At 41.3% G+C, this 26,040-nt stretch overlaps 2 protein-coding genes across 10 annotated transcripts in view; both read right to left on the reverse strand.

Annotated features, from left to right (window-relative positions):
* Positions 1–176: 176 nt before the first annotated feature.
* SLC3A1 (solute carrier family 3 member 1) lies at positions 177–11,826 on the reverse strand. The gene is made up of 10 exons (XM_072332127.1): positions 11,383–11,826; positions 10,189–10,368; positions 9,791–9,945; positions 9,102–9,227; positions 7,075–7,194; positions 6,441–6,565; positions 5,545–5,743; positions 4,302–4,448; positions 1,524–1,640; positions 177–740 (listed from the first exon to the last, which is right to left on the reverse strand). Exons 1-10 carry the CDS (start codon positions 11,777–11,779, stop codon positions 300–302), a joined length of 2,007 nt encoding a protein of 668 aa, XP_072188228.1. The 5' UTR covers positions 11,780–11,826; the 3' UTR covers positions 177–299.
* An 8,281-nt stretch (positions 11,827–20,107) lies between these two features.
* The window catches only part of PPM1B (protein phosphatase, Mg2+/Mn2+ dependent 1B), a 57,131-nt gene continuing 51,198 nt past the window's right edge, over positions 20,108–26,040 (reverse strand). For 5 of the 9 annotated variants that reach the window (XM_072332233.1, XM_072332235.1, XM_072332230.1 and 2 more), the window contains one exon: positions 22,655–23,955. In XM_072332233.1, coding sequence (XP_072188334.1) covers positions 23,650–23,955 — 306 coding nt within the window. In that variant the 3' untranslated portion in view covers positions 22,655–23,649. Of the gene's footprint in view, positions 22,062–22,654; positions 23,956–26,040 lie in introns of those variants that run through there. The other 4 variants (XM_072332237.1, XM_072332238.1, XM_072332239.1 and 1 more) reach the window with 1 other exon arrangement.

Below are 26,040 nucleotides of genomic sequence, written 5' to 3' on the forward strand. Positions count from 1 at the left end.
AAAAAAATTGGACTCAAGAACAGGAACTGAGAAGTAGCAGCACTCTTTTATCTGATAAAAGCCTACTAATCATAAATAGTAAGTGCCTCCGGAAGATAATACAAATGAATGCCTATATTATGATCACTGTTTAAATGACCAAATTGTTTACTACCCAGTACAGATACACGACAGTTCTGTATTAATTTTATTTTTCAAGCTGTTTATTGTGTACAGAAAGCAAGCCTGAAAAGCCAAAAAGAATTAGCATTTCTCTGAACCAAACATTTCCTAAGTTAACATGAAAGCTACTCTTGCATTTAGCAGTTCATGTAGAGCAAATTGAAGGCACTGGAATAACAAGCTTTTTCAGCCACAAAACAGTTTTCTCGAAAAGCTTCCATATTATGAACAGGCTTTTCTGTTCTATATTCAAGAACCAGACCTTCTCCTACTTCAGTTTTAATCGTTTTGGTATCGACAGCTTTACCAGTATTGCTAAAATTAGTACTTAGTCTTACCACAGCTTCAGATGGGAGGCTTGGAACTATCGCTTTCAGATCGATTGTTGATTCCTGTCCAAAATTGAGAACCATCATAAAGACACTGTCTAACCCGTCCAATTCCCTCACGTACACAAAAACATCACTGTCACTCCAGATGGAGCACATCCACCCCCGATGTATGGGCAGCTCGTTGTTGCGAAGTAGAGTTAGTTCTCTGTACAGATTCAGGGTTGAGTTGGACTGGGTCATCTGAACCTGAAAGAGAGTCAGCATTGTACAAGATGGACCTCTCACACCCACGCCGTCTACCAAGAACACACCTCTTGGAATTCAGTTCTAACGATTAATTCTCTTCAAGTTTGTCTGCTAATTCCATAGCAAAACGACCTTTTCTCGTGCACTTTCTTGAGATCTGTGCAGTGGCAGAGATTATCCAGCAGGACAGAATTTCCTTGGCATAGGCACAATTTCCACCTTCCAGCTGTCCCTTACAGTGCTTAGCACTTGTTCTACAGAAAACCACAGCCATTTAAAGCTTGATAGTGAACCTTTTTCACCGAGTTTGATCTCCTGAAGTCAGAGGATTTATTTATTTCCTGTTTGTTTGTATTTTGTCTTCAATATTGGTCAGCTGTAGATCAGCAAAATCTGCTCAACTATTTTAACAAAAAGTATTTATATACATTACAAATAGTGTATGGAAAGTTATTGCAAGGAGGGTGCTTTACATACACTAATATAAATGAAAAAGTATTGGATTTCAATTGAATGTGAAAATGATTCAAAGGATGTTAAGTCAATTTGCCATATCGACATTATCATTGCAGTTGCTCTGCTTAAATGCATACAGCTGAAGCAGACTCTGCTGACGTGAGGATTTCTTTTCCTAGCAAATTCAGTGAAGATTCGGTGCTTTTCTGTCTTCCTCCTTGGAGTCTGTTTTCATTAATTACACTGCCAGGTCCCATTAGAAGTTAAAGAAAAATAGGTACATTAGGATACTTTCAGACCATTGGTTTGTCACAGGCAAATACCTACTTCAGCATTGACACTCTGGTAGTCAGCGTTAACAGGTACCCAGCTACTGTTGCCTTCAGTAAAGCCAGCGTTATCTTTGCCATTCCACTGCATAGGGGATTTCTCTGGAAAGGTCACCTAAAACATACAAGCGGTGTTACAAGCCATTACCAAGTTGTGTGTTTTGATTAGCCTGTTAAAAACTTGGCTCTTAAATAACACACTCTCAGCTTCCACGCAGTCACCACTGAAGCATTATTTTCTCTGGTTGATGTTGAGAGTCAGCAAGGAGGATGTAATCCTGATGCAAATCTCAAGAGAAACAGAAGAAAAGCGCTGCCCTATGGTAATGGAAGAGAACAGACAGTCTGACAGATACAGCACTACTGGCTAAATGTGGAGTTCCCAACTGAGCAGTAGTCTCCCCTTGCAACAGATGGTTGGATGGAAGTTGACTAAAAGCTGTGAGCTCCCAACTATTTCCTTATCCACTGAACAGTTCAGCCTTCAAATCCATCTCTCTTCAATTTAGTGATAAGGACATGGTGGGGGCCCATGTCAAAGGCCTTGCAGAATTCTAGGTAGATGACACCAATTCCCTTCAGTTTGTACTCCACTGCTGTCACTCCATCATAGAAGGCCACCAGATTGGTCAGGCATGACCTTCCCTTGGGAAAGCCATGCTGGCTGTCTCAGAACACTTACACATCCCTCTTGTGCCTTAGTGTGTTTTCCAGGAGGATCTTTCCAGTAACAGAGGTGAGACTTACTGACCTGTAGTTCCCTGAGCCTTTCTTCCTTCCTTTCCTGTAAATGGGAGTGATGTTTCCCTTTTTCCAGTCACTGGGGACTCTGCCTGACAGCCACAACTTTTCACATACTATGGAGAGTGGCTCAGTAACCACATCAGCCAGCTCCCCTCAGACCCTGGGATACATGCCTTCCAGCCCCATGGAATTGTACACATTGAGTCCCATGAGTCTCAGACTTGCTCAGTCCTTACAGTGGGGGAAGAGTTTGCTCCCCCCAGCACCCAGCTCTATGTGAGAGTTCTGGCTGCCAGTGAAGACCGAGGCAAAGAAGTCAGAGTATCTCAGCCTTCTCCATCTCTGTTGTAGCCTGTTCTCCTTTCTCATTTAGCAAAGTGGGTACGCTCTCTTTGGCCAATCTCTTCTGACCTACGTACCTGTAGAATCCCTTCTTGTTTCTATTATCCCTTGCCACATTCAGTTCTGTCTGTGCCTTGGCTTTCCTAATCCCATCTCTGCAAGTCCTGGCAGCATCCCTGTATTCTTCACAGGTGACCCACACTTGCTTCCACTGCCCGTACTTGCCTTTCTTTTCCCTCATTCTGACCATCAGTTCCTCACCAAGCCATGCCAGTTTTGTTCCTTCCCTGCCTGCTTCCTGATTCTGAGGGATTCCTGTGCTTTCAGAAAGGCATCCCTAAAGAGCAGCCAGCTTTGTTCCTCTCTTCTGTCTGTAAGGACTTCTCTGGAGATCTCATCCAACAATTCCCTCACAACCTGAAGTTCACTTTCCTGAAGCTCAAGGTCCTGACTCCACTCTTTGCCAGGCCAACATTCCTTGAGATCATGAACTGGGTGTAGTTGCTGCAGCCCAGGCTGCCTCCAATCTTAATATTATTAAGAATCTCCTCCGCATTGCTGAGCACCAGGTCCAGGTCGAGCAAAGCTTCACCTCTGGTTGGTCCGCCCAGTACTTGAACCAGAAAGTTTTATTGTCAATGGACACTATGAGTCTCCTGGATCAGTTACAGCTCATCATGCTGTAATAGAGGCTTTCCACATTGAGAACTGCATCTGCCTTAGGACCATGTTCTTGAGGTGCTCAAACATAGCCAGAAGAGGTAGATCTGGGCTATTCCCTCTTGGGTGTGACCGTTTCCAATCATGCAGGCACATCTCCAGCAAAGAGACTACAGAAGTCAGGTGCAATCATAGAAGAGACGAGAAATCACACACAACTGAAAGGCAGGCAGGTCAGCACAGTGCAAAAGGCACAGGCACTTTGTGCTAATCCCCTGACCTTGAATAAGTTCTGAACAAACTATAAGCAAACAAACATCCTGCCGTGCATTACTTGTAACTACAAGCAAATAAGTTACATGCATGATCTGCAGGCCCAGCTACCTCGCTTTGGATCTGAAAAAAGAGAGCCTGCACACAGTACTAAGCAGTACCTGGTGTGCTCACACACCTCTTTCTGGAGAACCCCTCTTCTGATTTGTGCACTTCAGAGAGGGCCATGGCTTCAACAGGTGCCTCTTTACAGCAAGAACAAAGCAGACTCCAGGAGTCAGAAGCTTTAGCTATGCTACTGAACTCTGAATTCCTTTAAAAATTAGCCAGGAAATAATGGACTTTGATAGAATGAATGAAGTACTGTGGGAGGAAGGAGACATGGACTCTGTTCTTCTTGCCTTAGGCACACCTATCAGAGACACTGGCCTAGGCCTGACACTGGCAATTGCTATACCTTCTGCTGAAGCAAAGCAAAGCAAAGCAAGGGCATGACAGAGCAGGCTAGTCTGATCCAGCTGAGGGCAGAAAACAGGGAGCAGGACTGTAACCTAGCAGCTCAGGAAGGTGCCACAGCCTTGGTTCTGGTTTCAGGCCTGGCCATTCCTGCATCCCGTATAACAGCTTTGCAATGAAGAACATAATACCACACCCAAACACTGAAAAAGACTGGATTTGGTTGACCTTGCAGTTTCAAATATTCCATTAATCAGAACTAAATAACAACAGGATCAGAATTTATATACTCATCACTTACATTTTCTGATGCAACGTTCTCCATGCCTATTTCTTCACCATAGTAAGTTATGGGAGTACCAGGGAGGGTTAACAGCAGCATGTTCATAACTTTGACATACTTATTCCCAAACCGAGATGAAATCCGAGCAGTGTTCGGGCTTCCGACCTCAAGAAAACATCATTCCATTAAAAAGACATAAAATTCTATGCAGGTGTGAAACTGGTCTAAGACAAAAACCATCTTGAGTGAAGTTTCATTCACAGGCACCAAAATAAAGGCAACAGTTATTTAAATTCACATTATCTCCACCGGGCTAAGAGAGGATCCCAGCCTGTTCTTCCCTTGTCAAGTGACACACACCACAATCACTGTCCACTTAAGTAGCTCGGTATGTTTCATGTGTATTGGCCAAATGCATGCACATCCCAACTGCATGATTACATTGGTAATTATCTACAAAGAGATAAATGATGAGAGACTGCCTCATACGAAGAAAAGGGCCTTACAGTGACCCCCAGCATTGACAGCAGCTTTAATAAAGCAGTAGATTACTTTCTTCCACCTTCACCTCCAGGTCTACAAGGAGGATCTTGTTGGTTTTTTTTTTTCCCTTGATGCCAGTACACATTTTGCCACAAATATTTTAGGATGTAGGTGGTAGAAGTAAGAGGAGATGACAAATCAGCCCGGGACTTTGTTAACTTGCCCCAGCTACAGCTCCCTTGGATTTCTTCCCTTCTCACTGCCATGCAAAGGTGGTGCTTGTTTTGTGGAGACTCATGCGGGGTTGAGAAGCTGGCAGCCCTGCAAGAGAACCTCCCAGAGGTAAGCATGCTGGAGCATGGGGCTGAAAGCAAAGAGATCTGTATGTAGGAAGTGATGTGGTGAAACAAGTGGCTGCAACTCCATATGGTCTGTACATGAGCTTGTTTTCTTTCCTAAAGCCAGAACAGAAGCTTTTTCTAAATATTACCTCGGACATTTTGCCTCCTCTCACAGAGAGATGCCTTGAGGGTACAAAACTGCATTCCTGAGGATGACATTTGATACCCAAACAGAAATGCTCCCACGCTGCAATTGTGGAAATGATCAGAGGCCGTACTTTCCGTGCTTTGCCTATGGCTCATCTCTTTACTATCCCAAACACAGTTCATAGCAAACACCTGCACAGCTAATCCCACTGAAATCAATGTGTGTGGAGGTTCACCTTACCACCTTCATGAAAAGGCCTTTCCCATAACAGCAAGTTCAGAACTCTTACCGCCCAATTTGGCCATTTCCCTTCAGGCATGTTTTTCATCCACACATTGACAGCTTCAAAAACACTGTTGCCAGATAGATTTTTCATGTTAATTAGGTGGAAATTGAATGGGAAGTCTGCTTCTTGGACGAAAGTTGTTCCGTAATACATCATTGTTGCCTCTATGTCTTCTTTTTCATCACTGTCCGAACCCATAAATCTACAAAGAAATAAACAAGGACTTCTTTTTTATCTCATCCCTGGTTTGAACAGAGCTGAAGGAAGCCAGGAACAGTATTCACATGCTTAGAAAATAATACAGGAAGAACCTCCTCCACAGTAATTATATCTGCCTCCCTCCTCCTCACAAAAAAAAAGAAAAAAATACAGAGGAATTTGTAGTTAGTAAAGCAGATGAGGGGAGATCCTTGGAAAGCTGTTTCTCTGCATCATCTTTAAACTGCAGGAGTAACTGAGTACTGGCACAGGCTGCCCAGACGGGCTTGCAGAATTCCCATCCTCAAAAGCTACCTGGGAATGATCCTGAGCTGCCAGCTCTGGATGTCCTCCCTGTTTGAGCAGGGACTGGAGCAGGTGGCCTCCAGAGGTGCATGACAGCCTCAGCCACGCTGTGATTGCCACAATCTCTGATTACATATCCAATATGAACTCTATTGTTAATACTGTACAATGGATCAGGCTCATGGGCTTTGATTAAAACTGTGCCACAACAAGCAATCACATATTCTGCCTACTTGTTACAGTCCACAGATATGACAGAGCTACCAGGGCCAACTTACTGCAAGCTTCCTTTCCTGTGCACTCTGGGAAAGCACAGCCTACTTGCATTTGAGGACCAAAACCTTACATGGCGACAAAAAGAGAGGAAGAAATTCCCTAGCTATGAAAATGATTACCGGTATCGGCCAGGTTCACTGCTGTATTGATCCATGGTTTGGCGGAAGCCACGGATGATATCATGCATACCAACTTGCGTGGTTGTGTAGTCGTGGTAGAGCTCGGAATAGGCTGTGATGCTCTCCTTAAAGACAAAGCAGCATCATTAGCACAATGTTTTAGAATTCAAAACTCCAAATTCTTGCTGAGACAAAACCAATCCACCAACCCAAGCAGAGTTTTAAACTGAAATGAGTTTCCCATACTGGTGCTGCAGTGCAGACCCAAACTGTGCTTGGGGAACTGTCCTAAAGACCCGACACCCTCAGCACTAACCGGGGACAATGCTGCTGTGGCAACACTGTATTCATAGAACTGATCAGTTCTGACTCAGTTGAAACAAAACTAGAAGCAAGTCTGTCTGCACAGAAATACAGTGCGTGCATGGACAATTCTCACCTGCAGCGCTTCTGCTCAATCCTTGCATGCACTGCTTAAGCAACAAGAGTCCAGGAACCACCTTCCTTCCAATGAACATGACTGACTCAGCATTTCTAAAGCCATGATTAAAACTCCAAAGGGTAAAAGCAGTCTCTTACCCGCATGGAAAATACAGGAAAAAAAAAAATAAAAATATATATATATATACATTACAGGGTTCTGAGACTTGTTCACTTGTGGCTCATCTCGTAAATGTGTGGCTTCTAGAAGAAATTTCACAGCAACAAAATTAAATCCATCGACTCCTTTGCCAAGCCAAAATTTGATAACATCCTAGGACAAAGGGAAGAGTTGAGAAATCCAGGTGAGCCCATCTCAAACTGATACATGCTTAAAGAGAAAACCCATTAGTAGACATTAGGCTAAGCATATCGCTTAGTATTGCTGCACACAGATAGAACGTACTGATTCAAATGAATGTGAGTGCAAGTTGTTCTGCACAGACCTCATGCCACCAATTTCCATTTTATACAATAGAGCTCTTAGAATATTTCTTCCCTTTTATTTGACAGATGGGAGTTTTCAGGCTTATTTGTTGATTTGCAGGGACACCAAAACTATTATCCAAGTTAACTGCTGTAGATTTATAATTTCATTACCAAACGTAGAGGTTGGTCACTGTTAGTGAAACTATTTCTACTCCAGTAGGTACGATATTATCACAGTTCTAAGTGCTCTACTTTTCACAAGCAGCTCTGAAGTTCAGTTTCTCTTGAGGAGTTTGTGGAATTGTTCCTTTAGTACAGAAACTGTTATCTCACCTCCATACAAAAAAACTCGTTTGTTGTTTCAGTATGTATGAGATACACTTGGCAGGACAGGCTGGACTCCACACTCAAGTTTACAGATTTCTGTTTGGCAAATATCAGGTACTGACTTATTACTGAGAATGATTACTTTTATTTATGACAGAAAGCCACAGCCCCTGGTTGCTAGAAGGTTTAACACTTCCCCACGCCCAGGAACTAAACCAAAAGCAATAGTGTTCTTCAGTGAAGCTGAAGCTTCCTCCTCGCTCACACAGTCATGACATGAAACAGGATTCTGAATTAAATTACGAAAGTATTATTCCATAACATGCCAAAGCAATTGATTGTGTTCACAAGTATTTACCTAAAGTGGGTATTATCAGACAAAACTTACTAGTCTTCATTTAACTGCTTCTCAAAGTAAACGCTGCATCTATTTGCTACTTTAGCTTCAGTAGCGCATCGATTAAAAAAAATAAACATTGCCATGGCCATTGAAAAGTACAGGCAGTAGCAGGAAAAGTGAAGAGTGGAAAGATGTGGTGCTAAGGGAGGCATCAAGGCAGAGAAGTTACTAGTGGAGCTGGTCAAGGATCAGTCTTGAGAACAGTCTTATTTTATGCTTCAGTTAACAAATACAACCAAGGTTCTGTTTTATTCCTTCACACACTTGCAACACCCACAGAGAGGAGAGACAGAGACAGCCCAAGAGACGATGGCACTAGAATTGGGCAGGCAGGAAAACTACCAAAGACACCAAAATTCAATATCACAGCAGAAAAAAACCCAAGGGCTACATTAAAACAGCTGAGGTAGCCGTCCTAATGCCTCAACAGTAGGGGAAAAAAGTGAAAAAAACACAGTTGTCATACTCCCCAGGTTCAGGCCTGCTTCCAATGTTTTAACAAATACGATCTATTGGGAGATATAATGTGGACAAGCATGAGGTTTCATCAGAATACAAGTCTTCCTTGGTGAAACACTCTTGGTTGTACACCTGTCTCTCCCCACATAAAACCACCAGAGATGCAGACAGACCAAAACTCACAAATTCCTCCTTATCCAAGAGCAATGGGATTCCTTGCATTTCAGACCAGCATTGCCTCCCTGCCATGAATACGCAAACACCTCTGCTAAAACAAAGTGTTACCCCCATAGGGCTGGCTAATAAACAGCTCCTTGTATCAACAGAGATTAAAGCTTCCCTCAGCTTGGGCATTCAGCTGCACTGCAGCACCATGTCAGTCCTTCCATCAGACGTCCTCCGTGCTGGAACCATCAGGAGACAAACCTTGAGTTTTGCTTACGAACATTTTAACCTGTCTGCACACTTTTCTGTTTCAACCATTTAAATGTACTGTAATCTTCAAGTTAACTTTCAATTAAACTGTAAATTTGTGCTATTGGTGCCGCAGCAAATCAGACACTTACATGGATTTCCTGTTGAACGGCAGGGTTGCGGAAATTTAAGTCCGGCTGTTCTTTCCCAAACTGATGAAAATAGCACTGTTTCCTCACATCGTCGTACTGCCAGCTGGAATTCCCATAGACGCTCACCTGCTCAAGTAAAGGGGAAGAAAAGCAATCAGAACTCTCCACTGAACGTTTAGCTACATGTATAATTTAAGATGTGATGCATTACAAGCATATAACAAGGCACAAAATGCCTCATCGGTGCAACAAATTGGGTTGGTTTTAATGTTTTGTTTCTCATTTCCTACTCCTGTCAGCTGCTCTTCCTTTCAGTCACGGTTTTGCCACACGTATTTCATGTTCAATACTGTTTCATTCTTCTAAGCAGACTTCTGCTGCCAATTACAATACAGAGGAAAACATAGGACCATTTTTTATTTTAGAATTAGGACCTCAGCTGCTCCACACACACTTTGCCCTGCAGACTTTGACCATCCTCACAGCCCTCCCTTGGATGCTCTCTGATAGCTTTAGGTCTTCCTTACATTGCAGCACCCAACCCCTGCCCCCAGTGCCGGAGGCCGTGGCCTCACATCCACAGGACAGTTGTGTTCAGTGTGCTGTTGTTACCTGGCAACCTGCAATGCAGCGGGTGATCTACGGGTGATTTACGGGTGATTTACAAGCCCGTCCCTGCCCACACTCACCCAGTTGTTGGGAGCACTGATGGCTGCCCCTGCCTGCTCGCAGTCCTGCCAGATGTAGTAATCCGTGTACTTCCCAGTGCGATTGCGACTGAGCTGAAACCATTGGTGCTTGTCACTGGTGTGATTTGGTATGAAATCCATTATTACCTTTAACCCTAAAACACACGCATACTTTAAATCAAGATAAGGATCACATCTTCCAGGCACAAGGGGAACCATTTGGGCAAGGATTTGGCTTAAGGCACGTGTGCCACCAACCAAAAACAACTGCAATAAGGAAGTCTATGCTCCCCCTCAATCTTATAGTTGTCTTTCTGCTTTCTCCAGAAAGCTACAAGGCACACCTGTAGCATAACAGCAAACATCTTTTTAATAGAGCTGTTTTGATCAGAGCTTACCTCGATCGTGTATGGATGCAAGAAGATCCTCAAAATCACGCATTGATCCAAACATGGGATCAATATCATAGAAGTCTTCAGCTCCATAGCCAGAATCTTTTAAGGGGGACTTGTAGAAAGATGTGATCCAGATGGTTTTTATATTTAAGTGTGTGATGTGGTCCAGCTTTTCTTGGATTCCTATAAAAAGGAAAAGGGCAACATCTGATTACAACAGACAAACATGTTTGGTCACATTAAGTTTGCTGCAGTCTCTCAACAACAGAACACAGATCTCTTTGCTATATAACCACTCCCAGTTTTCACCTATCTCAGATAGCGGGGCAACCTTGCCATTTCTTTAGGAGCATCATGAGGCCACAGAATGGAAACCATTCAAAGCCACTGCTATAGGGAAAAGGGAAAATAATAATCATTTAAAAAACTGACCAAAGACAACTTCTATTCTGCGGAACAAAAATACCGTTTCATGCAATATATTTAACATTCACTTCTGAAAACAAATGCCTGTATTTTTATTAAAATACAGCACCACCGTTACTTTCTGGTTTCAAAGTCAACGAACCCTTTGACCACCCAAAGGAAGTACAGTCATAATGCAAAGACCTCGGGTTTGCCTTCTGTTAGGAAAAGTCTCCTACAATTTGCTACAGCTGCTGCTTTTTGTCTAGACATTTTTCAGATGCTGTTGGGCTCAGACATCCCGTTTAGAAGCACAGCTAACCAATACCTGATCAGTATTAGGTATACGTTCTTAGTAAGATCTCGGAAACACCCAGATCACAAAGAAAGCAAGAAAAAACACTTCCCTCCACCCCCATTTTGTCAGTTTGATTTTTCTCACTTCTTGGGGGGATGCAGCCAAACCAACGTGACGGTGTCCAGCACCCATCCTCCCATCTGACCACAGTTCTGCAGAGATATTTTCCCATAATGGCAGCTGCGTTCCTGTTTGCTCACAGCTCCACCTCCAAACACTTGCTCTAACTCCAGGCATAGGTTAACTTGAGCAAGAAGCTTCTGATGATATCTAATAATTGGCAATTTGGCTCACCAGCCAGTAGTTACTAGGACAGCTTTCATGCCCCACTCTCAAGTCAGTGCCTTCCTCTGCTTGACTATAAGGTGACTCTTAAGATTACTTTTATGTATGTACCTCACACACAGACAACAGCTGCCCCGCTTATTACATACCTTTCAGATCACCATTCCCATCCATGTTGCTGTCCTTAAAAGAACGAGGATAGACCTGGTAGATAGGACCATCTTGCCACCAATCAAGGCACTTTGGGGACAAAGCAATGATGGCAATCGTGGCAGACACCAGCAGGACAGCAGCAGCGATGATGAGCCAGAAGAGAATCTCCCTGGTGACCCTGTACCGAGCTTGGCTGGAGAACTTCAGCAGGACTTCCTTTGGCATTCCTGCATAGGGCTGCAATGCTTGCTCTGCCACGGCTGCTGGGCTCACGTCAACGGCACACGTTTTTGGTATTTCATCTTGGCTGCTGGTGTCGGTCTCCCTGTCATCAAAAGCCTCATTTTGAACAAACCCGTTGTTCTCCACACCTCCCTTCTCACTCAGCTCCATCGGTAAGCTCTTCGCCTCCTCGTCAACTATTTCACTTCTTGCCTCTCCTCCTAGGGACACTCAGAACAGCGAGCCAGCATACCTTTGTTCAGTGGAATGAGAAGCAGCACAATTAGCATCTGGCTTAATGAACAATCTTGACCAACTGGTCAAAGTTCACAGGAGACAGAAAGGGCAAAGTGCTCCGGCTCTTCTGCATAACAGGCATCTTCAGCGAGATAACGCTGCAAGAAAACAGTTTCCCACGGTGGCAGGCCTGTTCCTGGGACTAACTGCAAGGCTACATTTAGTGCTGCTCTCTTCAACACCATACATTTCTCTTCCACAATGTGCGACTTTGTAAACTGATCCTGGTCTTTCTCCCCTAACGCAATCTCAGCATTAATGAATAATGCAAAGACTGACCCAGAACAAGGCATTGGCAGCTCCAGGGATGGTGGCTCCACCCCCTCCCTGGGCAGCCGGTGCCAGTCCTGACTACTATTTTACACAAGTTTTTCCTCATATCCAATCTCAACCTCCCCTGCAGCAACTTGAGGACATCCCCTCTCGACCTCTTGCCTTACCACACAAGGAGCTGCTGGCTGAATTATGTTCACATAGTGTTGCCTAGGACACCGTTTCATTTACAATTTACTAGCATCTAATGCTAATCAAAGGAACTCAACCCTTGCTGCTTGTTCCTGCCTTGTTTTGGCCCTGCCTTGTGCCAGGTAAGCTATCAGGTGGCTGAGGAACAAACTGCAGTGTGGAATGGATTTAGCACAATGCAAAAACCTTTTTGCTCATTAAAGAGCTCTATTCCTAACCTGCTCAATCACCACAGGACTGCATGGGTGTTCCTCCCAGCTCAGCTCCTCCAGTGGGACAGGGATGGCAATGGACATGGCACAGCACTTGGCCAAGCAGTTTCTCAGTCAACTCAGATGTGCGACGTCTCGCATTCATTTCAGCATGTTTCTGTCCATCGCCGTAGAACAAATCCTCTTATTCCCATTCTGTGGATCAGAAAGCCGGACATATGGCAGTTAAGTCTCAAATCAACAGATCTGTGTGCATGCTTCGACAACCAAATCAGGTTCTCTTAATGGCTTACCTGAAGTCGAAGATCAGATATCCTCAGTTCACCCAAGCAGTGCGCTACCACCCAAAGCACAGCTGAAATTCAGATTCAAAGTTTCTCAGCCCTCTCTCCCTCAAAGCCAGTAAAAAATGTAATGTTGATAATTTCCTGCAGATGAGTGTCTGATCTAAAGATACAGGGTGGCTACCTTCAGCATGCACACTTCTTACAGCTGACAGAGGCCAACTTACCAAGTTGGAAGTAGTTGGAAGCCATCGCTGTGTTCTGACTTGCAGTTTTTCTTCCCTTAATTCAAATGTTTTTCAGGTGCACAACTGCAAATGCTCATTCACTCCACAAACAGCTCATAAACTCTTTCTTCAAAATAGCATCTGTTGTCCTAATGCAATTCCTAAATCATACTAAACGTTCCCTAATACCTTAAGTAGGACAGATTGTGTCTTAATTGCCAAGTGTGCCCTGAAAACAGGAGGATTACTCTGCTGGAGCAGATGAAACCATGCACAAGCTGTAGGCTGTCTATGGATGGAACCTGTGTGGACTACTTCAACCTCCCCAGGGCTGCTGGGCACATAAAAAACACACCAGGCAGAGTATTTTAAGATTCATGTAGAAGATAAACAGTAATGGGAACAAGTAGGTGCCTTGGTGAACATCTCAGCTCTCTCCATAGCTTTGTTCTTGCAGCCAACCAGCTGGCATAGGCAGCTGTACTGCTTCGTAGCACAACTGCTATCTATTAGTCATGTATAAAACCACACGGGTGTTTAGATGCCTATTTTTCCCCCCTCTTCATCTTGATGAGTTGCTCATCATTAAACTATTTGATAAAGGGAAAGTGTCAACTTCATCTTGATAAAGGGAAAGTGTCAGCTTCATCTTGAGAGAGAGATCACCAGCTATTTTCACTAAGGTTTAACTTCTTAAAACATGCTTTATGTGCCCTGCATTATACTTCTGGCTCGCCCTCAAGCAGTTCTGAAAGCAGTTCCTCTCTGAGTGATTTCAGAGTTGAGCAGCAGCAAGCAGCCTGTGCAACTATGCTCGCAGAACCCAATGAAAAGCATTAAAGAGTACAGAAAACACTTCATACTCTGTTTACCTCAGCGTTAGATAGGGAAACAAAACCAACCCGCATGTGGGCAGTAATAGCTGCTATCTCCACACAGATTGCCATGGTTATTTCTATAAGATGGAGGGGTTAATTTCCACAAGTATTTCTTATATATAATTATCTTGATGCATGGGCTGACTAAGGAGTCTGCAGTTTGATGCTGTACAAATGCCAAGTAGCTCGCTGGTTACTCAATACCATACATATTGATCGTACAAAGAGGTGATTAAGCACCCTAATGCGCTAAGTGTAGGAAGATATTTATTTTTAAAGAGTTCTCTTGCTCAATGCTTTTTCATTAAACGTTTTGTCACCTCTAAAACTGGTCTGACATAATGCACTTTGCTTCTAAATATAGCCTTATTATTTACAGAACGCAGCCCAGCCTCACACCCATGCAAAAAGGCAAACACTGCAGCCCACAACATTTCCTCAGCGGCTCCCACAAGACCAATGAATCATCTGACCTTTAAAGCTGCCTCTCTCACCCGGCATTAAGAATATCTTCCCTTGTCAAAGAGAGCAGACATTAGGAATGAGACACTCCCCACAAACCAATCTGTGATGCGGCATCCTGCACCCAGGATTTCCCTGGCCACACATGAGCCTTCTGCCATCACTGTGCAGTCAGCAGCCCTGGAGAGCAGCACAAGCTAATTGCACAGGACACCATGCCATGGCTTGGTGGTCTTTTTTCTTTTTCTTTTTTTTAATGCTCTTAGTCTACTAATGGACTACGTGATTAAAGGTTAATGGCATTAGAACTGTTGTAATTACCTTCAGCCTGGCTCACACCATGTTGTTGAAGGAGCTTTCTGGGAAGGAGGCACCTGGCCCCTGTCCTATGGGTGATCAGCATGGCTGCCTTCTCCCACTACTTCTAATAAGAACTATTACCCTCAAATCCTGGCTCATGGCACTGCAGCATGCACAGCCAACTCCTTTTGCCTCCTCCCCCCCCCACCCCCCCCACAAAGGGTCAAGCTACTGTCATACACTCATAGAAATCTTATTTTAAGGTGAACTTTTTTGATGCCAATCCAGTTGGCAACTCACCCACTTCTGCATTCTTCACAACCTTCACTGTCACCACACTTCCCTGCCACATCTGTTCTAGTGGATGTCAACTTTCAAGGAGTTCCTGTTCACCCCGCAGTGCTGGCCCTGAGCAACCTCAGCTGTCCTCATACAACATGGGCCGTGCTGCTTCTTACAGCGCTGCCACTTCCCCACATGAAGGTGATGTTGTGATAGAAAAGATGGAACAGAAAGCTTCAACTCTAAGAGGGTTGACTTAGACTGGATATAAGGACAAAATCTTTTACAGTGAGGGTGGTGAGGCACAGGAACAAGTTGCCCAGAGATGTGATTGATGCCCTGTCCCTGGCAACTTCAAGGCAAGGCTGAATCAGGCCCTAGGCAACCCGATCCAACTGCAGGTGTCCCTGATCACTGCAGGGGAGTTGGACTAGAAGACCTTTAAAGGTCATCTCTTCCAACTCCAAGGATTCTATGATTAGAAGTTTTATCTACTGGAGATGCTGAATTTCCACAAACCCTTCCTTCAGTCCCTTTGGTCAGTATCTCAGCTCATCTGATGTACTTTTCATTAAGTAAGCAACACAATCTAATATGCATATATATGTGTGTGTGTATGAAAAAATAAGCAGTAAAAACTAGGAGCTGTTGAAGTCCTTCCCTTCTTTCCCAGGCATCAGAAGAGCACTCACCCAGCAGAGCCCTTTCTAGTGTTAATGTGCAACGTTGTCCAGTTCACAGATCAGCACTTGAAATACAGTATCTACCCCTAAGAATTGCTGCAGTTACTCACACACTTGGATACATATTTTTCTCCCACAAGAAGTTGAGCAGGAAGTTCAATAAGTCTCATCTCTTCAGCAACAGTTTGGTACGTGCTGAATGTTTTTAAGATGAGTGGCAACAAATAGACGAATCTAAAGTGTATTTCTCCAACCTAAAATTTGTTACACAGCATTATGAGCAAGGTGTCCATGACAAGGAGACTGAAAAGCTGTGGTACAACACCACCCTTTTTACCCAGTTTGCACACTGCTTGCACTAGCAAAAAATTTCCTACCACCGCATCTTGCAAAGTTATAGCAGATTTAGGAGCGCTAGAAAAAGTATTTTGTTTTTATTTCATTATTGTGTTCACATTCCCTGCCCCCAGAACTGAACCAATATAACCTCAAATGCACTGGAAAAAATTATTTGCTTTCAATGCCCAGGCCAAAATCTTTACTGCACCATTAAATTTAGATGTGTTTATGAACTGAAGATGATGACTGGATAGGGGACAAAAATAAAGTCTCAGAGAGCGTTCTCCAGTTTCCCTAACAAGAACAAATCAAATCTTGTACATTTGCCCATGACAAAATGATTATCCACAGAACTAATTTTATGGGGATGGCGTTACAAAGTTTCCTTACACAACAAGGGGAAACATTTGTTAATGCAGTTGGGCTCTTGAACGCGCGCATGCATCTGCATCCGAGCTTCCAACTTGTAAGGATAGGACACTGCTGAAACTTCATGTTCACAGGTAAGGATGACCTGAAAACCAGAAAATGCTGCTGAAACGCAACTTCAGTCCAGAGAGGTATTTTCATTCTATTAGCAGATTAAAAAGCTAAAACAAACATAGCAAACAACAAATGAAACCAAACACACAAACAGCTGAGTTTCTCAGTCAGAAGCGGATATTCTTGCAATGTATGACACTTCTGATGACTTCTGGGTATCGTCTCTAAGATATGGTCACTAAACTCCTAAAAGGGGTATTTTAACTCATAAGAAGCACAACCTTCTTTCTATGAATTTCTGTCCAATCACTGCCACTGAAGCTCTGCAGCTCTTTCAAAGTGATGAAAGTGAACCCCATTTGGTCATTTTCTTACTGAATTTGGCATAGAAATTTTTATAGACAATTCTTATTTCTGAAAGTCTCTCTCAACTACTCAACAGAATCCCAACATTGCCTGAAAAAATGCCACAAAAGTCAGCATTTACCCTTACAGACGAGATGAACTTCCAAGAACTTGAGGAGGGCACTTACAAATATGACTGTTTCCAGCTTGGTGAAGCTCAAAAGCAGGCTCCTTTCAATACCAAACGTTACTACAACGTAGCCTCAATTTCTCTATAACTCACCTTTAATAACAGAAGACTGAGAGAGCAGAAAATCAGGCTAACAATCATTCCCCCAAACAGGACTTGCACAATAAGTGAGAAAAATACCACCACATCTCAACTAGACAGAGAATGCATGCAGAATGCATTCTCTTGTTACACTGCAGTTGTCTTCCTTTATTAGTAAGGACAACTTCTTTCTGTGAAAGATTACCAAACCGATGGAAAAGGGCTCTTCCTCTAGAAAACTATCCACATGACTTGAGGATACGGAAAAAGCAAGTATTCATCAGTGTGGAACAAAGTTCTCAGCAATACCAACTAGTCTATTAAGTACAAGCACCCCCACAAAGAAGACCTTCACAGAAAAATAAGGTATCTGAGAGAACATCACCTTTCAATGTAAAGAGTGAAGCACAGCAGCACAGATTACAAATGTAAACGAAGTCCCTGAGGGATGAGAGATGATCACATGCAAAGAACTGAACACGAAAGGGACTCGGTCACACTACAATGCAGAAGTTACTCATTTTTTGGTTGACAGCAAAGCATCCATGGGGGGGGGGAGGGGGAATATAAGTTGGTATAAACAAAGCAAAGCTAAATCAGACCCGTGCAGCAACAGCCAAAATAAAAGCAGGACAAGATTGTCAAATGGACAGAAGTGTTATAAAAGACACCGAAGATCCCATGCAGTTTCAGCTGCATGAGCTAGCTCCATACTTACGTGCATATACTGCAACCATTCAGTGATCTGCTTACTTTGGTGTAATCTTGCCTAATTGCATTCATCTCTGCGAACACCCCATGCAGTTGTTCACTTGCACCAACTGCACTACCTCTCCAACTTAAACTTCCAATTTAGAGCTGAAAAGCAACATGTCTGCAGCAGACAATCCTTATATCTAAAATATGCTTTTTACGCCAGCAAAACTCGGATTTGTTGACAGATCAAGAAGCTGCTCAACAGTTTTTTTGTGCCAGAACCTCAGTGATAACTTGGGTTCTTTTTGCTTCAGCTTTAGTTTGTAATTCTCAAGAAGCAAACTGCTACATCTACTCATAGCACATTCTTTTTAGAACCAAACAAAGTGAAAACTGGGAATATCTTCACTCAGTTCTTTCATATTTCCTCCTCCCCTTACCCCACCTTCATGCAGAACCACCCAGCACCTGACCTGTTTCATGGCTTACGCTTACATTTGCCATGGAACAAATTAAATATACATATACATACACATGCACACAGAGAGATTTCTATGTATTTGGGAAGAAAATATCTATTAATATTCAACAACATTACAAAGCCTTACAGAAGAAAGAAGCCTTGTAAAGCTAGGTTCGGTTCTTAGCCTGTGATGTGTTCAAAAATTGACATCTATTTCAAATGTACACACCATTTCTTTTATACTCCATCTACATAATGGCATCAGTTCACATAGGCAGCAGAAAAAGCACGGATATTTTGGTCAAGTCCCACAACAGTTTGCACATAGGCTTAGAAAAAGCATATGAAGATTCATTCGTTTGAGAGTTCGTACTTAATCTCTCGTAAAAACCTGCCGAGGCCAAGATTACAACATTTGCATTCGCATTCATTTCTTTATTCCCTGTCCCATTTAACAGGTTAATGATAATCAGTCAAATCTTTATTTTGCTCGAGATGATCAGACAGCAGATTTCAGAAGTGACACAGACTATTCTGTCTGCGGTACAGGAGTATTCACAGAAGTGAAGATGAAGATTCAAGATGAATTTGACACATCAGAAAGACCTGAGGTGGAAGTGACACTTCCTACTCTCGGCATTACACAAAGGCATGTTAGTTACCAGATGGCAATATAATTAGGAAAACATATTTTTAAACCAAATGTTAAAATTGACAAGTTATGGCATATAGTAAAACGCATCAACAAATTTGATCAAACACCTCAGATTTCTCATGCTAAGAACACACAAGTCTAAAAGAATGCTATTGTTTTTCCTGCCCCTCTCTCCCCCCCCACTGCTGAAATCTAAGCAGTGGAAACACCATTAGAATTAGAAACCTGTTGTATGCGCCAATATAAAGTGGCGCTTCTTCAAAGAGCAAATCGAAGTCTTGATTCACATTTCACTGAGCTGCATGAGCTGTGGCTCTTCTCTTTGGAAAAAAGCCTATGTGCATGCTTCACTTCTACACAATAAATACTTATAGAGAGAACAAACCCTTTCATTTAGGGGAAGCAATACACATCAAGGTAAAGATACCACAACATGTAAGCACTCACAGAACTGGAGCCTATGGAGTACAAGAACTCATACTACATCAGAACAAGGTTTAAATTGCAGTTCAGCAGGACATCACGCACAGTTTATGCTGTGAAAGCAGCTCCAACAAATGCACCCCAAGAACCACTCTGCAGACTCAAAAACCTACAGCTTGTTCCTGAACGTGCCCATTTCACAGTAACACCGAGTGCTCGACACTATTTCTGCAGTGTCACCAATGGAGGACTCTGCTGGCACTTTTTTTCCTCCAACTAAACGACTCCACTCTAAGTAAAAATAACTAAATAAAAATCAGTAAGTGGAATCAAATTGAGGTATTCACATTAAGGCATCTTGCAAGCACAGTTTTCTAGATCTAGCTTCAGATCTTTACAGAACTTTAGCAAGAGAACCTCCTGAACGGTCAATTTGAATCCAGACTTTTAGACTTTAAACAAATGTTATCCAGCAGGCAGAATAAGACTCATCTCAGCTGAACTTGGGAAGAATTTACTGCAGGAACTTGACATACCGTTCATAGTGTTCTGTCACCCACAGAGAAGCCTACTTAGAGACTCTTGGCTTCCTGCAGCAAAGAACCACATTCCCTGTATAACACATCCATCACCAGGCCGTACCAGAAAAGAAACCTCGTAAACCCTATCCTCTTTTATAAAGAACACTTGCACTTTCTTGATAAATCCTCCTCAAGAAAATATAAAGCATATCACACTGTTTTAGCAATCCTTTATTGAAGATAACAAGTTGGTTATGTTCACTGTATTGTATGAAACATCACAATATCATACTGGGAAAGTACTATCAGTACAGGGTTGGACCAGAGCGGATAGTCTGAACAATAAACCATTTTGCATTCTTCATTCCCTATCTTTTAACAACCCCCCACCCCCCCCCAAAAAAAAACAAACAAAAAACAGTAAAGGGACAAATACCTGTTAACATCGTCATTTAGAACACTTTTAACTTACAAAGCTAAAATCTAATGAATAAATAAAATATATTGTGGCAATAATCTTCTCTAGACACCCTCCCAACCTCCCCCCTCCCTCCCCCCCCAAAAAAAAAAAAAAAAAAAAAAAAAAAAAAGAAAAAGAAACAAAATAAATCAGGTACACAGTGAATCAAAATGATGGGGAAAGCTGGCCTTCGGCACTGCTATGAAAGAGCATGTGGTTTGTACAGACTCACCATGGGGATAAAGTTACAGAAAAATACCATGAATTCCATTTCACACAAAACCAGTTGATGACTGTCATTAGCTTAAAACTACACACAAGGGCAATTTACATCCTCGCTGAAACACAGTTTAAACAAATAGGAAAATGTTTACAAGGCATCCACAGCATGTAAATCATGTACAGATGGATACATTCATTGTTTCCCCTCCCCGATAGCTTTTACTTTAGATAAATACTTTACTCTTCCCCGTTTTCAGCATTTACTGGACTCATTACATGCACAACTCAAAGAAGTCAGAAGAAAAAGTCAAGGTTATTGCAAAAATAGAATTAAACTAAGAATCTTCAAGTACCTTACATGACAGCCACTCTGTACCATGCCCATTGCTTATAAAATGAAAGGTCATTGAACCCATGAAAATATCTCTAATATTTTCTTAATTTAAAATAGATAATTTTAAGTGTATTTATAGTAATCTCAAAGTGATAATTTGAACTTTGAAAATAACGCAAACAATTAAAAATTATACCCATATTACACCAGACTTCTGTCTGTATCTTAAGCTGAAAAAAAAAATAATAAAATCAAAAACCTATAGAAAACCACATATAGAACAAAAAAATAATCACAATTTACATTATAATAAAGGCAAATTTTCAGCATTTTTTTTTTTTCTTTTTTAAAAACCTGCAGCTGTGAGAGATGTCAAAACAAGTCACTACTAACTAGAAACTCATCAGTTTGGTTTTAAAAGGTTTTCTCTAGCAAGAGTGTAAGGGTGTGTTGTACACATGCGTAAAATCCGTACTGTTTTTAGATGCCTAGAATCTTTGTATATTATTGCCAAATACACTTATCTCCAAGCAAGCAGTAGGCAACATATCACAATTTGGACACCGCAGGGAAACCTAACGGTCTGGTAATACAGGTAAAACTGGAAAATTAAAAATAATAGTAATAATAATACACATCTGATAGCATATTGCCCAATTGAAATTACTTCCAAGCCACAGAGCTGCAAAGCCTTCCAACTCTGTAAAGTGAAATAAGGAACGTCTCACAGAATTACTTGTACTCTCTCATGCTCGTATGCTGTAATTTCATTTAACCACAGTGTATCTTCAGAGTACAACTACAATCCCACGCAACTCAGGTACACACACTGATCTGCTGAGAGCATCACTCCTTCCTTCCTTTTTAGGGCCAAAGTTCATTACAGATGTAATCAGTATGCCTGAGGCTGGTAAAAATACTGTAGTACAGGCAATGCTAAGAGTGGCAATATCAGAAAACACAAACATGAACGAATGATGGAAAATTCTAATATCTTTCTGCCCATTTCACAAAATGTTGGAAATCCACCAGAAATTTTCCCTTGTATTGAAGAAAACAGATTTAAAAGTTTTTTTTTTTCCCCCTTTCAGAATCAAAAGCATTTTAGTAGATTTGTAAGGCTACCACGGATCTTCTAGATCTCCAGCACCCTACAGGAAGAGAAGAGGAGAAATATTACTTCTTACCAAAACAAACAAGAACATTTTGTTGCACTTTGGATTTAAGTGGCACAGTTAATTAGAACACAGTAGCATCAAAAGACATTTCCCCTTTTTCATACCTGCCAACTTCCACACACAGACATGCTCTGCCCTTCAACTACATGAGAAAATTCACTTTTATGAGATATGAACCCAGTAAAACTACTGTAATATAAAGACTTAAGCGTTACCTAAAGCCATACCACATCACAGCTATCAATACATAATACTGCAACCACAAAATACAAAAACAAAAACAAACAAACAAAAAAAAATCTGCAGGGTACTAAAACTGAACTCTTAAGATATCCCTGGTTCATCAGATATTCCCTCAGGCTGTTTCATGAAGGCAGTGAAATCTGTACCTATGTTGAACAATGATGTTTTTATGCAACTGTCATGTTACAGACTGACTACTGACACAGCGATTCCAGATTTAACTTGTTAGCAGATTAGTTACCACCACTGTAAACTCCCACTGTCATCCATGACCTACCCAAATGCACGTGTCATACACCAAAAGGCGAGTAAAAGATTTGGTAGAAGCCAAACCTAAGTAGAACAACTTGTTTATTCATTTATATTACTGATGTTTTAACTTGAAATTGAGAAATATTGCCCAAACAGAGGATTAATGATGAGGTGTCAAACTCAAAATGACTGAAATATTTGTAGAAACTAATGAACATCATGGTGAGTTCAAATGAGAAGCTATGAGAAGTTTCAATGGCAGAAAGACAATATTTCAAAGGCAGTTTATTACTTGCTTAAAAGAGTCAATATGCATACAGGTATTATTCCACAGCATATTCTTTATTTTCACTTCAACACAAACTCTTAGAACTTGAAACTATGTACTAATTCTAAGTACATTTTCATTTCTGCTTATACGTCAAGCTACAACCTGGAAAATAAGAATACAGTCATCTAGAAAATAAGTATTTATGAACAGTGGATACAATCTAAAACGAAAAAAAAACCATACACATTTCAGGAAGAAAAAGTGACAAACTAAGACATCATAGCTTCTGTAATTTAGTCGTAATATAAACTATACACAGTTCAAATACAAACATGCAGTTATGATGCTGGGGTAAAGGATGGAAGTGTTCATATAATCCAAACTGTGTGCACAAAAGATACCATTCAGATGGGAATTATTTTACAATGAGCAAACATACCATCAAGATGTTCTCTGAGAACGTACTTAGATGCTTTTTCTTTTTTTTTTTTTTTTTCTTTTTTTAATTTATTTTTGCATTGCATGTTAGGTTCCTATTGTTGGGGGTCACAGGATTTCAAAACAAAATCTCACGTGGAACTTAAATGGCTGCCATAGAACATAAACTACTGTAATATACAATAGTTTTCCAACTTCTAACGGAAAAAAAGTATATTTACGTCAACAATCTGTACAAATAACTGAAACTGAAAACAAACAGACTTCTACGATAAATGTGACAAATGTTGAGATATAAACAAAAGAAAATATGCCAAGTGAAGAGAAGCATCAAATTCGCTATGAAAAGCAAAGACATCACGTCTGTTTATCGCTCATCTCATTCATCCCTGAATCTTCACTTGAGCTCTGCATTTCAGCAAGGCGACTCCCAGATTCTGAGGGGCTGTGTGGCACAGGGTCACTGGGTCCAGCATGATTATCTGAAGCAGAAGCTGCAGCTGATTCAGCAGTGCACTCTTCTCCCTGCATCTTAGCTAGCCTGTAACTAGTCAGCATCTCTTCCAGAAGGTGGCGGTAGTTCCCCCTATGATTTATTCTCATTTGCCTGAGCGCTTCCACCAATTTTCCCTGCGTTCCACTTTCCTCGGCTTCGCCAGGGTCCTTTTTTTAAGATTCAAGACCCCAAAAAAATCAGTAGTTAAACTAGGATATTTTAGAAACACATTTTTAAAAAGACAACTTTTCTGACTGAAAAAACATCAGCTTCGTTCTAATGCAAGTACAAAAAAAACCCCACCTTATAAGCAACATCAGAGAACACGTTCATTTTACACAACCATTAAAAATGATACCTATTAGAACAGCATTGTCAATCATTTCAATTTGCTTTGAGCTGGACAGCATCAATGCTACCTCCACCCAATAAACTCCATCTTTACTCAGACTGTCTCCCAGGGGACACAGCTGATGTTCTCCACAACTGTGATTGGCTGTCAGACAGCATAAAATGTGAATATTAAAGCTTCTTTAGCCAACAGGTCCGTATCTTTAGCTGTGTATTTCTCACAGCCAGTGGCAAAGCAGTTCTGTGAAAAACATACTAAAAAGAACAGGCAAGTCCTTACTGCAAACAGTTTAACTGAAGCATCACGTCAAAATAAACACTCCCAAGTGTACTTGAAAACAATCCTATGTTAAAAACTGTTCTTTGTATGCCTGATGCTGCCAAGAAAACAAAAGCAATCAGCTACTTATAGCACCAGGAACGAGGGTGTTTGAAGAATGCAAGATAGTGATTTGGGCAGATGTGTGATGTGTGCACTGCATAGAAAAATTAACCGGTAGAACAGCCATTAGGGTCAAATTTAGCAACCTAGAGCAAAACAAGCCAAAACAACTAAATAACAAGCACTGATTACAGACTGTAGGTCCCTTCTGCAAAGCATCTATTTGGCTACAGGCCTTCAGTCAAAGGTCTATCTCTGCTGCGTGCCTTCGCTTTCTGTGATGAACTTGTACACCTGCCATGTATTTAAACTTTCAAGTGCTAAAGCAGTACTGTCATTTTAAGGGAATAGCGCATTTTAGATTATTAATATCTAGCAAGTTATCAAACTAGACAAATAGAGCTAGATCACTCAAAGCTGGCAGATTTTGCAACGGAGGCAAAATCCAGACTGCTCTCTTTTAATGCTGACCTCATTTGATTGTTATCTAGTCCAAAAGCTTCATAAACTAAACAAAGTATTACAATCACTCATTTACAACTTAACAGCAGTACTAAGACAGTATCTTGGGTTCAGTAAGAGTTTTTGATTCTGTAATGTAACTAGAATAGAAGCATTAAGAATGATTAACAACAATTAAGTTAAAAGGGGACAATTTTAGCACACACACAAATAAATAAATAAATAAATAAATAGGGCATTATTGCATATAATGCCATCCCTCTGAGCCTAATTTGTTGCTTAAGTAGAGATGTACTTCCACTGTGGTTTCCTGGTCTCAGTTTCACATGTTGCTCCCATGTACTAGTGTTTTCACAATCAGACAAGAGCCCATTGAGGAGAAGCAAATTAAAGAGTATTGAGATGATACTACAGATATATTCTATTTCATAGATTTTCAGAGAAAAAAAAAAAAAAGCTATATGTATATATTCATCTAGCTATTATTAAATACGGCAGTATAGAGGAGGAATTACTTCTTTTGAAAGTCTGGAGAATATCTACATTGTGTAATTCCTCAGTTCTGCTCCAAGGTTGACATTAGCAAACAAACACTAATTTCACAATACTCAGATCTTTCATAGTTCTTTTGGGAGACTGAGCTTAATATTTTTACTCCTGTGTAACACGCCTGATGTTGGTCTACTCTGCGCTTACCTCATCTCCCTCAGCAACAGAGGACAAAAACCTCCACATATAACAGTAGGATAGAAACCATCTTTTTTATATATCTTACAATATGGATACATTACTGCATAGATTTCTTGCTAATGATGCTTGGCTAGAACAGGTCCCCCAAATTCTCTGAAAGCTAAGATAACTGTGCAAGTCAGCACTTGTCTTCCTTCTTGTTCTAATTGAACTTAGTGCACTAGCCCAGCTGTATTTAATACAACATTAAATTCTTAAACAAGCTATGAACATTTAAATTACTTGTATACAAAAGCCTACTATATATTAGAAACAATAAATTTACAGTGTTTAAACATGTAAGAATTATGGCATTTTTAAAAGCAAT

Source organism: Excalfactoria chinensis, chromosome 3 (genome assembly GCF_039878825.1).
Source record: "Excalfactoria chinensis isolate bCotChi1 chromosome 3, bCotChi1.hap2, whole genome shotgun sequence".
Classification (NCBI taxonomy): domain Eukaryota; kingdom Metazoa; phylum Chordata; class Aves; order Galliformes; family Phasianidae; genus Excalfactoria; species Excalfactoria chinensis.